General features: G+C 41.6%; 1 protein-coding gene across 1 annotated transcript in view; it reads left to right on the top strand.

The window, feature by feature from the left end:
• FSHR (follicle stimulating hormone receptor) overlaps positions 1–14,335 on the top strand; it is a 162,327-nt gene extending 147,992 nt beyond the window's left edge. Inside the window, exon 10 of the mRNA XM_084622308.1 lies at positions 13,062–14,335. Within this exon, the coding sequence (XP_084478434.1) occupies positions 13,062–14,295 (1,234 nt within the window). The 3' untranslated portion in view covers positions 14,296–14,335. The remainder of the gene's footprint in view (positions 1–13,061) is intronic.
• Positions 14,336–18,014: the final 3,679 nt, after the last annotated feature.

An 18,014-nucleotide genomic window follows, 5' to 3' on the forward strand; every position in this document is an offset into this window, starting at 1 on the left:
CTTGTTGCTTCTGACTTGCCATCAGCAGGATGCATTGAGGCTTCACGGGGTCTCATCAAGTATTTTCATGTCATCAGGTATTCTTAAAGTTCTGCACATTAATTAGTTTAATCAACCCATAAATCCCCTCAGTTTATATAATTGATAAAGCTGTAGGTGGTGTTCAGGATCCATGCAAACACTTGATATTGATGGAAGCTTTTCTTTTGATGGACATCCTTAAAAAGATAGGAATTGCCATGTCAGAACAATCCACGTTCTAGTTGTCCAGAATTCTATGTTTAGACATGGCCTATATGTAGGGCTTGACAGAAAATTAAAGCAAAATAAAAATGACAAAGCCCTTAGACTACTACACTAATTTAAATGTTATACTTTATATTAATACTAATTTTATCAGGCAGTGAAAAACATTTGGCCTTCCTTGTGCTGGTAGATAATAAATATCACCTTCAGACACTACAGTGCTATCTGTCTTAAGAATGTGAATTTAATGGTTAAGGCTATAATAATAAGGGGAAAATCTGGCAGAAATCATTATTCATTACCCAGAGTGACTCCAGAATACTGGACTCTTTGGTAGGAAAGTTTATCAGATGGTGATATTTTCACCTACATCTCCAGTTACCAGGCTTCTGTGGTTAATAAACAACAATGGGTCTGATCCTGCCACCTTGAAGCTAATGGGAGCTTTGCCATTGATTTCAGTGGAAATAGGAATAGACTCAATTTCTTTACTTGGTGATTAATGAGTTCTAAGTTTTTCTTTCCCGCAAAAGAAGGATTTAGTCAGGTTTCATGATCAGCTACAATATCCAGTTATTTGGTGTTTGTAATACAGCAGCTAGAGATGCCCATGTCTGTGTTGTGTTGTGGTGTTTCCAGCATGAACTGTCCCTCATGACGAAGGAAATACCTTTGGAGCTAAAAATGAGGCAGTGCTACAAAAGCAAAAGAGAGCAGAACTGCATTAAAATTCTTCTCACTGACCTCTCAAAGTTCAGTTAATTTTCCCACTAGAAAAAGTGTTTCCTTGTTAAGATATATTTCCTTGTCTTAAGAAACGCAAATATTTGCTCAACATCATCATAGAACTTGTCTCTCTCACACAGAAGATAATTTGTGGTTTAGTGTGGCTCCAGAGAAAATGGCTATGTCTAGACTACAAAATTATGTCAACCTAACTTAGGCCGGTATACAGCCACAGGCGTTTACATGGCACTGTTGTAGCTGGCGTCGCAAAGATATTTACATGCCAGATGTGCTAAAGATTCATATGTCCCGTCATGCTTCAAACACCATTCCAGAGGACATGTATCCATGCTGATGATGGATTCTGCTCAATAATGATTCAAAGCAGTGCAGACCAACGCATCTTCATTTTCATCGTCCGAGTCAGATGCCACCAGCAGAAGTTTGATTTTCTTTTTTGGTGGTTCAGGTTCTATAGTTTCCCCATCGGAGTGTTGGTTTTATAAGACTTCCAAAAGCATGCTCCACACCTCGTCCCTCTCAGATTTTGGAAGGCACTTCGGATTCTTAAACCTTATGTCAAGTGCAGCATCTGTCTGTAGAAATCACATATTGGTACCTCTTGCGTTTTGTCACATCTGCAGTGAAAGTGTTCTTAAAATGATAACATGCTAGGTCATCATCCAAGACTGCTATAACATGAAATATATGGCAGAATGTGGGTAAAACAGAGCAGGAGACATATAATTCTGCTCCAAGGTGTTCAGTCACAAATTTAATTAACACATTTTTTTAACAAACATCATCAGCATGGAAGCATGTCCTCTGGAATGGTGGCTGAAGCATAGAATCATAGAAGATTAGGGTTGGAAGAGACCTCAGGAGGTCATCTAGTCTAACCCCCTGCTGAACCAACACCAACAAAATCATGAAGGAGCATATGAATGTTTTGCATATTTAGCACGTAAATACCTTACAATGCTGGCTACAAAAGTGCCATGCGAACGCCTGTTCTCACTTTCAGGTGACATTGTAAATAAGAAGTGGGTAGTGTTGTCTCCTGTAAATGTAAACAAACTTGTTTGTATTAGCTATTGGCTGAACAAGAAGTAGGACTGAGTGAACTTGTAGGCTCTAAAGTTTTACATTGTTTTGTTTTTGAGTGCAGTTATGTAACAACAAAAAATCTACATTGTAATTTGCACTTTCACGACAAAGAGATGGCACTACAGTACTTGGATGAGCTTAATTGAAAAATGCTGTTTCTTTGTTTTATCATTTTACAGAGCAAATCAAAAATAATAATATAAAGTAAGCAGTGTACACTTTGTAGTCTGTGTTGTAATTGAAATCAATATATTTGAAAATATAGAAAAACATCCAAAATATTTAATACATTTCAATTGGTATTCTATTGTTTAACAGTGTGATTAATCACACGATTAATCACAATTAATTTTTTAATCATAATTAAATTTTTGACTTAATCGCATGAGTTAACTGTTATTAATCAACAGCCCTATAATAAACATACATGCACAAACTTCCAACTTCATTATCTCAAGCATACACACTCATACATCCTATTGGTTCCTTATACTATGGTCATCATAATTACTTCTCTGCAGTCTTCTTTCCCTCTCATCTGTCTATGGTTCTTTTGCTCTGTCATGGCTACTTCTGAACTATTATTGCTGCCACAGCTCTTCCCTTCTTCAGTGATTTCAGCTCATTTCTGATCTTCCTTCTTCCTCTCCTGCTTCTGTGCCTGCTCTTATCTTGACTGACTCAAGCCTCTCAGCTCTCTGCCTTATATACAGATTTTGGTCTATTCTGATCGGTTGTTTCCTCAATCTTTATGATTAGCAAACCCATCCATCAATCATCTTTAAGCCTTCCCTGATTGGTCTGTTCTTATGAACCAATCACAACCGCTGAACTCATCTGTCAATCAAAGCCAGCCCTGATTGAAAACCTGCACCATGCTTGACTGACCACTCCCTTCAGGTTTTGGAGCGACCTTTACCTCACCTCAGTCCACAATCTGCCTACCAACATACCAGTCCTTGGCAGAACTGTTTAAAACTACCAGCTCACTGTCCTTGGCTGTGTGCCAACATTGACCGCACCCTTAAAATTACCAGACTTATAAAATATAAACCATCAACTTATTTCTTTAATATATACTTACAGTAACTCCTTGCTTAACGTTGTAGTTATGTTCCTGAAAAATGCTACTTTAAGCGAAACAATGATAAGCGAATCCAATTTCCCTATAAGAATTAATGTAAATGCGGGGGGGGGGGTTAGGTTCCAGGGAAATTTTTTTAAGCTTGGTTGAGGTGGTGGAGTCAGAGGGTGGGATATTTCCCAGGGAATGCCTTACTGCTAAATGAACTAGCATTCTGCTGAGCCCTCAAGAGTTAACATGTTGTGATTTTAGCATCACACTCTACAAGGCAGCACCAATGAGGGAGGAGAAACAGCATGGCAGAGAGAGACAGAGACACACACTGTGTGTGTGTGTGTGTGTGAGAGAGAGAGAGAGAGAGAGAGAGAGAGAGAGAGACACACACACATTGCCCCTTTAAGTACACTGACCCAACTCTAAGTACATTGCCTTTTTAAGTAGATCAGCAAGTTGAGACAGCAGCTACTGCCAGCAAGCTCCCTCCATACTGAGCCCTGTTGTGTCCCTTCCCCCTCCCCCTCTCCTCTGTGGAGATGAGGTGCAGGAGTGGGGTGCGGGAGGGAGGGGGACACCCTGACATTAGCACCCCTCTTCCCTCCTGCCGTCTGCACAGCAAGGAGGAGGCGCATGGGATCAGTTCTAAGGCAGAGGGCAGGAGCAGCACATGGCAGTATGGGGAGAGTCAGCTGAACTGCCTGGCAATTGATAGCGTGCTTGGTGGTTGCTGCACAGGAAACTTAGGGGCGCTGATAGGGGGACTGCTGCTCCATCCTGGTTCCAATCCCCCACCAGCTAGCTCCAACGGGCTGCTCTTTCTGCAAGCAGTGGACAAAGCAGGCAGCTGCCAAACAGCATTATAAGGGAGCATTGCGCAACTTTAAACAACCATGTTCTTGAACTCATCAGCAATGTAAGAATGAAATGTTAACCCGGACAATGTTAAGTGAGGAGTTACTGTACTTGTTAAAACATGCATCTTACTGTTATGGTCTACTGCTGCCACCCTATTTCTTACCAATTTAATAAATTTTATTTTGATTTTTCCCCTTTTCAGTTAATGACAGCAAAGCAGTATTTTTTTCAGTGCTGTGCTTGGAGACAAAATACAGCAGCTCAAAACCTTTTGTATCACCTCAGGAAGGTGGTGTTATTAAGGCCTTGTCTTCACTACACAGTTTTTGTGGACAAAAGTTAGCTTTCATCAACAAAACAGTAGAGGTGTACAGACTACAATGCTCCTCCCACTGATTTAACTCTCCTGCTACACCAACAAAATAAAACCACCTCAAAGAGAGACATAGAGCTTTTTGTGACAAAGCTTGATCAATGCAGTGTCAGTGTAAACAGTGCACTTGCTTATGTAACTCTAATTAGCCTCCAGGAACAATGCCCATCATGACTACTCTGGTCAGCAGTTTGAAATCGCTGCCCTGAAAGTACGTAGCCATTTGCCCCTCCCCCATTTAAAGGCCTGGGAACTTTAAAAATTCCTCTTCCTGTTTACTCAGCATGTGCAGTTCACACAGCATCTTCCCAGCTAACTGTGCCAGCTTTTCTTCTGTGGATGAGCTCCCACCTGAAGTACATCAGGAGCTGTAGGATCTGCTGGGTCTGTGGGGAGAGGAGGCTTTGCAATCACAGCTTCACTCGAGCTGTAGGAAATTTCATACCTACAGACTCATTGCTAGTGGGATGCAAGAGAAGGGGCATGAAAGGGACATGCAGCAGTATTGTGCTAAGATCAAGGAGCTGAGGCAGGCATACCAGAAGGCAAAGGAGGCTAACCATTGCTCTGGTGCAGTGCCGAAAACATGGTGCTTCTACAAGGAACTGCATGCCATCTTCGGTGGTGACCCCGTCTTGACCGTCAAGAGCCCTGTGGACACTTCGGGGGGGACTAGAGGTAGCGGCCAATGGAGTCAACCCCAAGGACAAAGAGGTAGATGAGGAAATCGAAATCGAGTTGGAGGAGGATGTGGAACACATGACAGGGTCGTCCAGTGGAATGGTACATCAGAACCTCTTTTTGACTCTGGAGGGGCCTAGCCAGTCCCAGCAGTCCAGCTCTAGCATGCATGAAGCAGGGGATGCGAGCTCTGGTAAGCATGCATTTTGCTTTGATACTGCACTGTGAGAAGAGATTGAGCTCCCATGTACTTCGTTATATGGTAGAGGAGGGATAAGGAACAGAAATTAACAAATGAGCCTGTGCAGCTATGCAGTGGGGGCTGGTGGAAAAGTTTGTCTTGGGAATCCTCCATAGTGATCTCTAGGAAACTTTCCTTTAGGTATTCTGCAATCCTCTGCCAAAGGTCCATTGGCAGAGTTGCCTTGTTTATTCCCTGTAGGAAACTTTGCCATGGCAACCAGCAAATATTTCTGCAGGGACCAAAGCAGCACACAGACGAGCAGTATACTGACCTGGTCTGAAGCCGCACACATGCAGGAGATGCACCTTTGCATTCTGGGTTCCCTCAAGAGGGAGATATTGGTTTGATTACCCTAAGTGGCACCTGGAAAGGGGTGCCAACGTTCAGAATACTCTCCCTAGGCGTATGTAGTGTCCCTCTTCACAAACAACCCTTTGTCCCTTCTTGCCCATTCACCCTTCCCAACTCTCCCCCACCATCAAACTCACCATATTTCAGACTCTCACCAAGCTGTGTGCTAGCAAAGGGACAATGAGAAAGAAGTGTATGTAACTTTTGTGATTCACAGCTGTGAGCGAATTCACAATACTGTCTCTGTTCATTGTGTCTTTGGCTTCTGGAGTTGTCTCCTTGAGGACCCAGTCCTCCACACTGGTGGAGTGCCTCCACCAGATAAGGCAGTGAACCAGGAGGAGTAAGGAGATGTTTTGCGAATTGCTGCAGTCAACAAATGCAGCAGATAGTGAAACAAGAACTTGGAGAGACACAATCAATGAAAGACTCAGGCTGGATAACCTGGAAAGGAGGGCCAAACAGAGGTGCTCAAGTCTCTCATTACACTGCAAACTTATCACACCTGTGCACAACTCCCCCTGCACCCAGTGCAGAACTCTGTTCCATGCCCTCCTCAAACTCCCCCACCACATTCCTCACATGGTCCCTGTCCCTTGCAGTACTCTGTGCACTCCACCCCTAGGGACTGGTTTCATAATGAAAGCAGGAGTTACCAGCAGCTGTGAGAACAATAACCGAGAGACTTTGCCTCATTACCATGTCCCCTGTTTGACAAAATGTTTGTGTATTGTCCTGCTATTAAACTTTAGTCTTTGAAATAAAATGAGTCTTTATTTGTGTTATACATGTTAGTTGGTTCTGACATTCAAACATAGTGACTACAGGCAGGAATATTTGCTCAGTACAATTAATGCTCAGGAAGCAAGCACAACAGGAGTCGTTCAAGGGAGCAAGCAAACATTGCCTGGCTGAATGCATCACATAAAGACACATTACTGGGAATAATTGTCAAAATGCTCCTTCAAAGCCTTCCTAATTCTAATAGTGTCCCACTGTGCCCCTCTAATTGCCATGGTGTCTGGCTGCTCAAAATCAGCAGCCAGCTGATCTATCTCAGCACTTCATTCCTGGGGAAACTTTTCCCTCTTTGCTTCGCAAATGTTATGCAGAACACAGCAGGCTGCTGTGACTATCTGAATATTTTCCTCATTGAGGTCTAACCTGCGAAAAAAGGCAGGGCTAGTGACCTTTTAATTTGCCAAAGGCACATTCAATGATCATTCAGCACCGGCTGAGCCTGTTGTTGAAGCACTCCTTGCTGCTATCTAGGTTCCTGATGTAAGGCTTCAAGAGCCATGGGAGGAAGGCATATGCAGGGTCTCCAAGGAGCACCATGGGCATTTCCACATCCCCAATTTGAATGTTCTGGTCTGGAAATAAAGTCCCAGCGTGCAGCTTTCTATACAGTCCAGTGTTCCTAAAGATGCACACATGCACGTTCCCTGACCACCCTGCACTGAAGTTAGTGAAACAGCCCCAGTGATCCACCAGTGCCTGCAAGACCCTTCTGGTTGGTGTACTCCATTGCAAGATGGTTTGGGGCCAAAATTGGATATGCGTTCCATCTGTCACCCAGCTGCAGTTTAGGAATCCCATTGCTTCAAAGCCATCATTTATTTCCTGCATGTTACCCAGAGTCACAGTCCTTCATAGCTGGAGGTGATTAATGGCCCTGCACACTTGCATCACCATTTCCCCCACAATGCACTTTCCAACTCCAAACGGATTTGTGGCTGACACCAAAGTTGCCAGCTTCCACACAGCAATCACCACTCATTTTTCCACAGTGAAAGCAGCTCTCATTCTGGTGTCCTTGCATTGTGGTGCTGGGACAAACTCTGCACCCAGTTCCAGGATGGTGCATTTGCACATCCAAAAGTTCTACAGCCACTGCTCATCATCCCATACATGCATCAAGGTGTGATACCACCGAGCCCAATACTGACGTCCACCATGTGCAGGTGCTCTCTGAATGCCAGCAGCAATCTTGAATTATTTCTTTCAATGGCACACAGCAGGGAAGGCACCACTGATTCACTTTTTGATTCAGAACTCATGAAATATTGCAGGACCAGTCACATTGTGTTCATCACACTCATCACAAGAGTGGTCAGCAATTCAGAATCCTCATTTTCAGTCAGAGATGGCGGGTGCACAGTTTACATGGGCTGTTAAAAACAGTGTGAAACAAAGTTGTAAACCCATGGAATGATGGGACAGAAAGAACTGCACCATGGGACAGTGAGGATGTCCCGATAATGCACCACGATCCATTCCCACAGCTCCCAGCAGCAGAGGGTGGTGAATTGCAAATAGCTTATAATAATAGCTTTAATAGCTTATCTAAAGTGACCAGCAGGACAGTGGGGTGGGAATAGATATTGTTTCATATTCTCTGTGTATATATAAAGCCTGCTGCAGTTTCCACGATATGCATCTGAGGAAGTGAGCTGTAGCTCACGAAAGCTTATGCTCTAATAAATTGGTTAGTCTCTAAGGTGCCACAAGTACTCCTTTTCTTTTTGCGAATACAGACTAACACGGCTGTTACTCTGAAAAATGTAACTTATGTTGACTTAACTCCGTAGTGTAGACACAGCATAAATCAGCACAAAGAGGCACTTACATCGGCAGAAGCCAAATTTAAATAAAGAGACTTCCACAGGTAGGTCGATGCAAGGCAGCTTACAGCAACCTAACCCTGCAGTGTAGACCAGGCCTATATCTAAGGTATGTGGCTAGTGGCATTTGCTTCTTTCTAGCCTCTATTCCCTCTTTCAAAAGCAAGACTCTTATCATTTAAAAAAAATGGAGCACATTAATTTTCAAAACTTTATCCAGATTGTTTATTTTTAATTAAGCTACTGAGAAGTCAAGAAAAGCTTATCTGTAGCAAGTCATTCAAGCAGAGGCATCATGGAGAAGGGATTCTATTGAAGTCCCATCCTTATATTGAAATAACTGGGTGACTTAAGAACTAGCCTGGGCTATAGAGATTTAAAACAGAAAAGTTTTAATTCAGGAGAATAGTGATATACTTTGAATCTGAACCTCAAAGTAATTTGCATGCAAATTAGCTTAGATATTGGGTATAGGATGGGGTGGGCAAACTACGGCCTGGGAACCACATCCGGCCCTGCAGACATATTAATCCAACCCTCAAGCTCTCACTGGGAATTGGGATCTGGGGCTTGCCCCGCTCTGGTGCTCCAGCTGGTGAGCAGGGTCAGGGGCTTGCCCTGCTCCACACAGCTCCTGGAAGCAGCGGCATGTCCCCCCTCCAGCTCCTACACATAGGGACAGCCAGGGGGCTCTGCACACTGCCCCCCCAAGCACTGCCCCCCAAGCTCCCATTGGTTGGGAACAGCAGCCAATGGAAGCTGCGGGGGCTGCACCTGTGAATGGGGCAGCACGCAGAGCTTTCTGCTGTGCCTTTGCGTAGGAGCTAGAGGAGGGACATTCTGCTGCTTCTGGGAGCTGCTTGATGTAAGTGCCACCCAGAGCCTGAACCCCGGACCCCTCCCACGCCCCAACCCCAAAGCCCTCGCCCCACCCCAGAGCCCGCACCCCTACTCAGAGCCCTCACCCTCTCCCGCACCCCAACCCCCAATTTTGTGATCATTTGTGGCCCGCCGTACAATTTCCATACCCAGATTTGGCCCTTGGGCCAAAAAGTTTGCCCACCCCGGTATAGGATGTAGCAAATACACCTGCTTCCATGTCAAAGCATTTCTGTGTCTGACACAAGCTCTGTGTGTACTCAGGACTGTTCAGTTGTTTTGAAGAGTCCTTAATGACATGTTCAACCCCACTGTGATGATTGTCTGATCAAGGACTACTCTTGATAAGTGGAAGGGAGATTATTCATCATCATGATGAGAGTACTGGTGTCACTTGACTTCATCATACATTATCCAAAGACTATTATTTCTCTTTCAAGATTAGAGCTAGGATGTGATTTGTCAGGGAGAATAAACATTATCTACCTGATAACCTGGATTATCCATTTTTAAGGATGTTTGAGCCTTATGGTTATCATACGAAAACCCTCAAAGGATGTTCAGGGTCAGATCCTCAGCCGCATCTGGCTGCTCCACTGATTCAAAACTACCCTAACAGCACTTAAGCAACACTCTGAGGAATCTGCTCTACTGGAGAATCTTTAGGTGGTGAAAGCTGCCACAGTGGCTCCTACACTATCCTCTCTCCCAGCAAAGCACCCCCACATCTCAGTGATCCCTGATTCCGTGGGGCCATGGGCAACTAATGTAAGTTACAGGAGCCCTGTGGCTTTTCTAACTTGTGTAGGGGATCAAAAATGGACCAGGCTTAGTATCCAGGACTTGTAAAGATGAATTAAAGATAAGTCACCTTTGTCCTTCCCACCCAAGCTCCCTGGTCTTGCACAACACATGGCTCAGTTGGCCCATAAGCTCAGGCCCTAAGATCTAATTTTTTGAGAGCTTACGGCTAAAAATTATGGTCTATAGAATCATCGTACTAAAAAGTCTGCTGTTGATCTAATAAAAGATACACTACATTTTAAACTAACTTGTATAAAGGTTTGCTTTGCAGGTTGTGTTGGAGGCCCTCCTTCATCTGTGATTCAAAAAAAAAAAATTTCCTCCTATCTATGTGTCCCTGAAGCTGACAATTCTCAACAGGAACTTCAGCCATCGTTCTGATTCTTTTGACGTAAAGATTAGCTTCTTTCTCAAAGAATCATGATGATATGACTTTCTTCTTACATTTGAAATTGTTTTTTAGAGGACGTCTACACTACAAAATTGTGTTGACCTAACTTACAGCCATTACAGTTATTAAAAAACTTGTGTGTGTGCACGCTTTGTGACAGTGGTTTGTATCCCCAGCAGGAGCACTTGTATTGATTGTATTGTCAGTGTGGGGCACTGTGGGATGGCTCCTGAAGACCAATAACAGTCAACGTAAGAAACACAGTATCTACACTCAGACTGTGTAGCCCTAATTGACTATAAATCTACACCACTGAGGAAGGTGGTGTTACTAAATGGACATAGAGAGGCACTTACATTGGCAGGAGCCAAATTTAAGTGAAGACATTTGCGTAGCTAGGTCAATTGCAAGGCAACTTATGTTGACCTAACCCTGTAGTTTAGACCAGGCCTCACGCTGTCACTTTTCAGTAAGCTGAATTACTTAGAGTTAGTGTCTTGTATGGAATCTAGATTTGGCCCATTTATTCTACTGAGTCTATTTCTGAGCTCAAGGCCCAGCTATCCTCTTTGTTTGCCTTGCAATATCGTTGGCTTTCTTTTCTTCATTTGTGCTCTGTGGTTTTGAACAGTTCATATTCTGTGTATTATAGTGTTGCTAAACACAGATATATTTTCTCTGCTTCTAGGGGGAGTATTTACTAAGTTGTTTCTTCCCATTTATTTGGGCAGTTTCATTTGGTGGATTGAGTACAAGGCTGGAAAAAGGAATTTCTGAGTTCTAATCCTAGTTCTGATGCTAGCTTTTGTACCTTGAGCAAGTTACTTAATCTGCCTGTGCCTCAATTCAAATTCCTTTAAGGAAATCAGTGCCTTCTAAGAGAAACTTACTCTTGCTCTTCATTGTACAAGAACAGGTAGCTATGAATGGTACTGTGCAAAGGAAAATTACTGATTTGTAATTATAGTTAAGTTTTCAAGACATTGTTGACTTTATAAACTATTTCCACTATGGACATGCCCCTGAATACTTTAGGAAGAGCAACTTCAGAGAACAATTCAAATCCCTTTCCTTTAAAAAAAGCAGAGTTTTAATTACCATGAAAGATAACTAAAATGATCAGTTACTCTATGGCACTGGGGTGATGAAAAATTACAGAAAATAATTCCAGACACTGGGTAATTTTTTTTTCAAAAATGCCAAAGTGACTTAAGTTCCTAAGTCCCACTGGGACCCTTAGGCCCTCCCTAAGTCACTTTTGAAAATTATACTTAATTGCCACGGTCAATAGGTACTTTGAACTTTTTACTCTCAGTCTTTACCATGAAATACTGTAATTGTCTGTGATTTCAATCTTACAGAGTGACTGGCAGTTTTATTTGATCTTTTTTCATGCTAAATAAGTTTTTGCTTTTAGGGGGAAAAATTAAATTGGGATATGCAGAGCTAACATGTACCCCCTCTTTCACACTGAAAACTAGAATGGATCCCTTGCAATATATAATAATAACAAAAAAAGGATTTTTCAGGACAGAATGTTTAAATCTGGATTCAAATACTTGGTTGATGAAACCCTCCTCAAAGGCCAGCATGAAATCATATAATTTGAATGTTGTTTGCACAGCGTTCTTCAAATTTTGCCCATCCTGTTGTGAAAGGAACCATAAGATAAAATTGTGTATTTGTGTGTTGAGACAGACTGAGAGGAAAACAAATAACTGAGCCCTCACTCTTAAATTTTTCCATACTGTTTCTTAAGCATATTCAACAGAGTATTAATGTTGAATTAATCTGGAGTGGATTCAGAATATATTTTGAGACAAAGAAAGCAGATTGATGAATTGTATAAATAAAGGAAGACTTGCTTTAGAAGAGTAGAACAGTAACATGTACTTTTTTGGGGACCCTGATTCAGCAATATGTTTAACCACATAAGTACTCTTACTGGGTGCTAGAACAAGTTTTGTATTCAGCTGTATTAAGAAAATACAAGCAAAATGATTTACTAGCAGACATGCAAATCTGCTATCTATAAGCAGAGGAAGTAATTTACCTGTAATTAATTGTGCTGGTCAAGTCTGCATAAATTGAGGAAAAGATGGTAGTGAATGTAAGGTGCTTAGCTGGAGCATCTTGTCTCATTTGTCTACTTTTGGCACCCTCTTTTGGACCATTATACACCCTCCCTACCCCTTGGCTTCCTTGGTTTGTTTCTTGAGATGCACACCAAATTCTGGGAAGAGAATATATATTTCAGTCCCTTTGCATAAAAAGAGATTATTGGAAAATTTCAATGAAAAACTAAAACAAACATTCTCATTTTTTTTTTGCATTATCCCTCTCTCCCCCATTTTTCAACCAGCTCTATGTTTTGCAATGATATTTTGTCATTGTTTATGTGGTTTCACCCCAAGCTATACTTTAGCACCTATAGGCCCTGCCTCTGCAAACCCTTTTCTTTACACATGCTTAACTTTATGCATGACAGTAATCCCACTAAAACTAATGGGATTAATCATCTCTGTAAAGTTAAGCATGTGCATAAGATTTGCAGGACTGGGGCCTCAAATCTTGACTTGGGGTAAATAATCAGTTAAGAGGGGCAGAATGTTAATGGGAACTGCATGATATCTCTTATTTCTTCTATTTCTTCTGCTGTATTTTTTAGGCACTAACTAAATTCTGTTCTTCCATTCCAGTTCTGCATTGCATCCAATATGTAATAAATCTGATGTCATGCAAGATGCTGATGAGCAGCCTGTGGACAGGATGCACAGAAGATCTGCAGCTGAGGACTACATTTCCAATGACTACATAGCTTTTGACTCACTAGAAAATGAATTTGACTTTGACTACGGCTTATGTAATGAAGTAGTCCATGTGGCTTGCTCTCCTAAGCCTGATGCCTTCAATCCTTGTGAAGATATCATGGGATACAATATTCTCAGAGTCCTGATATGGTTTATCAACATTCTAGCTATCACCGGGAACATCGTTGTGCTGATTATTTTAATAAGCAGTCAGTATAAACTCACTGTCCCTCGGTTTCTAATGTGCAATCTTGCATTTGCAGACCTATGTATAGGCATCTATCTGTTGTTGATTGCATCTGTTGATATACAGACCAAAAGCCAATATTACAACTATGCCATAGACTGGCAGACTGGTGCGGGATGCAGTGCTGCAGGGTTTTTCACTGTGTTTGCAAGCGAACTTTCAGTTTACACACTGACTGTGATCACTCTGGAAAGATGGCATACAATCACCTATGCCATGCAACTGGACCGCAAGGTTCGATTTAGGCATGCCATGGTTATTATGATTTTTGGTTGGATGTTTGCCTTCACTGTGGCCCTTCTTCCCATATTTGGAGTCAGCAGCTACATGAAAGTCAGCATTTGCTTGCCCATGGATATAGAAACACCCCTTTCCCAGGCTTATATCATATTCCTTTTAGTACTGAATGTTCTTGCATTTATGATCATCTGTGCCTGTTACATCTGCATCTACTTCACAGTGAGAAACCCTAATGTAATCTCTTCAAACAGTGACACCAAAATTGCCAAGCGCATGGCGATACTGATCTTCACCGATTTTCTGTGCATGGCACCAATATCTTTTTTTGCAATATCGGCATCACTCAAGCTTCCTCTCATCACTGTGTCCAAATCCAAGATCCTCCTAGTTTTGTTCTATCCTATCAATTCATGTGCCAATCCTTTCTTGTATGCGATTTTCACAAAGACCTTCCGCAGGGATTTCTTCATTTTACTGAGCAAGTTTGGTTGCTGCGAAATGCAAGCCCAAATTTACAGAACAGAGACTTCCTCATCTGTCCATAATTCGCATATGAGAAATGGCCATTGTACTCCAGCTTCTAAAACCAGTGATGGAACTATTTATTCATTAGTTCCTCTGAATCACTTGAACTGAAATATTCGTGTGGATTTACGCATATGGCAGCATGATTGTTTTTAACTGTGAATTTGTAAAATGATTTTAACATAACATGTAAAGTTATATTTTAAATGGAAAAACATTTTGATTTTCTGCTGTATATTTTATTTTTATGAACAGCCAGCAAAAGTGACATATCATCTTCAGTTCTTGAAGGAAACCAACAAAACTTCAGTTAACACTGTCTTTGAAGAATTTCTCAAGAATTACATAAACTCTGGAGAATGTCTTTTCTCCCCACACTTTTCTAAAGTTGTGCTAGGCTATGTAATGCATTGTGTTTGAGAAGTCAGTGTTGACAATCAATGGCTGAAAGAAAAAAATACAGAATTAAAATGTTTTTCTGAGAAACATACTAGAGGTCTTGTTAAGGGTACAATAACTTAACATACTATACATTCAGCTGACAAGAGCTAAAGTGCAAGATTATTTCACTTACCCCCGCACAATGGTATCAGAAGAGGAGATTTTGGTCCACATTGTTTTTGTTTCCATCATCAAAGCAGTAGGCTAAAAGGCACCTTCAAGTCAGTACTGGTCCATTTCTGATCCAAATCCATGTGGTGGGAAGTGTCCCAGTGTGCACATAAAAGTCCACTAGCAAATGATTGATGCACTTTTCCTTAAAATGAGCTGAATGTAGTTGCAGAAGTCGCTCTCATTTCAAAAAAACATTGGTTGAATCTGGTGATTAAGAGTATTTGTGACTTTGTACCACCAGATTCTGACACGTGAATGGACAAACACCTTGACCCTGCAAATCCCTGTGGGCACCTGTAGCAAGCTGCATTGAACTTGAGGGAAGAGCACAGGCTGCAGGAGGACAGAGTTTGGAGGAGGCAACAGCCAATCTGTATGCACATGATTTGAATGCAAGCTGCAGTTGCAGCATCATTGTATGTACTTCTCTTAATAAAGAGCAAAATTTGTTTTTGAAACATCGAGTCCTCTCATGTTATTATTCAGCACTTGGTACATGAAACAGTGCTCAAGAGTGAATGCAAGATGGTTGTTCTCCAGAACAAGTTCAAGGAGAAGCTAAGGGTACAAGCTCGGTTAAGCACTAGAACTTACATTTTCAAAAGCAATTAGTGATTTTAGGTGCCTTAATTTTTGACTGCCGAACTTAAGAAACCTTAAAAAGACATGATTTTCAGAAAGTGCTGGATATCTGCCATCTGAAAATCAGGCCCTTCAAGGTGTCTTGAGACACCCAGAATCATGGATCCCTTTTGAAAATTCTCAGTAGTAAGTATATTATCTTCCACACTGAGCTGTAGTTAGTCTCAAGTCCACTTTGCACTTGGTTCCTTACTCACAAGTGTGAAATGTTAATAAGGGAGACTGGACATGTTGGGAGACCTACACTTAGGTGCAATCCTCATCTTGTTAATGAGGTGGTTAATTCTACATTTCTTCTTAAATTTTTCCCCTGCTACTTGGCAGGATTAATTTAGCAACCACACATCAGTGTTCTTATTTACGTAAGAGCAAGTTCCGCTCATGCACCAAGTCCTGCTTTATAACTGCAAAACTTTGTATCTGTGTAGTGCAGGTTCAACACCTTAGTCTTTCTGAGATTATAATTTGCCCAGAGTTCATAGAATTTAAGGCCAGAAGGGACCACCCCAGATTATCTAATCAATACCACACACTAAATCTCACAACCAAAATTAGACCAAAGTATTACAGCCCACAAGACACCAGGCTATTATTTGCCACAGAGAGAGAGAATCTGAGTGACCAAGGTGCATCTATGCCCAAGGCCCCTGCAATGGCAGCAATATGATTAAGTGAGCTATACCCAGATAATCCTGGCAAGTGACTTGCACTCTATGCAGCTGAGGAAGATGAAAATCACTACCAGTCTGTCCTGGGGGAAAAATCCTTCTTGACCCCACATATGGCGATCACTGAGCATGTGAGCAAAAACCAGCCAGCCAAAGACCTATGAGAGAGGGAAAGCTCAGTGCCACCTCAGAGCCCTGGCCCACATTATCCAGTGTTCCATCTCCAGCCATGGAAAAGTGTTTCTCTGCTTTATTATTCTGTTTAGTAGCAGAGACAAAGATTTTAATTTTTTTTAGAAAACCTATGAATTTGATCTGCATAAAACATTTTATTTTTGTTGGGTATTTTTCCCCTTTCGGAAAGCAGAAAGCTGCTGTCCTTATCCAGCCTTCTAATTTGCCTAGTAGGATTATTAAGCAAGAAAGAGAAGCCTCCCATAAAGTAATATATGTTTTGACTGTTCAAAAAACCATAGTGGATAGTGTTCATCTAATTTCAGGGTATTTCCTTTCTAATGGTATTTCAGAAAAATCTACCAAGGAGCTTAAACTGCCAGAATTTAATACATGAGATAAAATATGTTTTTTTACCCAGAGGGGTGTTACACTATCATTTAAGGTTATTGCACCAGAAGTATGTATTCAAACTATATGGTTCTTTTTCCAAATGAACATCTTTTACAGTATTTTGTGTAATGGCCACAGATAAAATTGACATCATTTGGTGCAAAAAAGGTACTTAGATTTCACTCAGTTTCAGCTACATTATTTCCAAGGCTGATTAAACTGTTGTCCTAAAAAACAGAAGCTGAATTCAGTCATCTCCCAAAGAGTGTGATGGCAAGGAAGGTAATGGAAGGTTCCATTAAAAGGAACTACAACAGATAGTGCTGGATAGAAAATTTAGAAAGGGGGGGGAAAGCTGTTATTACAAAGTTTAATATTGGGAATTGGAGCCTTAAATCAACAGGTAAAGAACTTGACAGTCCAGGTCCACAAATTAGAAAGGAAAGAAATGGCTGGAGGAGCAAAAAGAGATATACAAAATACATGTGGTATAACCTAATGAGACATTTTTGGAAAAGAATGAAAGCTGTGAGGGATCCTAGAGGGTTTCCCACAGGTCATAGCATAACTAGGGGATGTAATTGTGCAGCAGGACCCATGCAGGTTCCTACAAGGGTTACTACTGAGACCCATTCCCTTTGCATCTAGGAGCTGGAATCCCTTGTAAAGGTCTTCGGACACCCTCTTAGGGATAGATGGAATAAGTTTACTCAGTGCAGGTTGAAGGGAGTGTGCCACTGTGCCTCCAGGATTACAACTGAGAATACCAAGTTCAGGACAAGCTGCTGAGAAAAAGGGCAGACATACCCCAAAACTAGTGGTTATTCTTCCATGAGATATATCAAACCAGCAACAAAAGTAAACTTCTGGCTCACCACACTGGCTAACAAGAAGTCAGAAATGCATCCTCCAGTATGCCAGTCCTGGGTTCAACACCCAGACACTAGACTTAATGATGAGTGGTTATTTAAAACCAATTTAATCAAACAAAAGGGTTCTTCTGATCCCAAAGGACCAACCACATACCCAGGTCAATATATAACTCAGATCTTACCCAATAATCATGCTGTTGCCAATCCTTTAATATCTAATATCTAAAGGTTTATTTATAAAAAGGAAAAAAGGTGAGAGTTAAAATTGGTTAAAGGAATCAAATACATACAATAATTGCAAAGTTCTTGGATCAGGCTTGTGGGAGCGATGGAATAAACTGCTGACTTGTTAAGTCTCTGGTTGCTTCCAATCATTGGCAGGTCCTCAGTCCTGTAATTAGAATGCTTCTATTAGTATAAGTCCATAGTCCAGAGATTTAAGCAGGAAAGAGACAAAATGGAGATG

This window comes from Lepidochelys olivacea (assembly GCF_965140295.1).
Source record: "Lepidochelys olivacea isolate rLepOli2 genome assembly, chromosome: 3".
NCBI lineage: Eukaryota > Metazoa > Chordata > Testudines > Cheloniidae > Lepidochelys > Lepidochelys olivacea.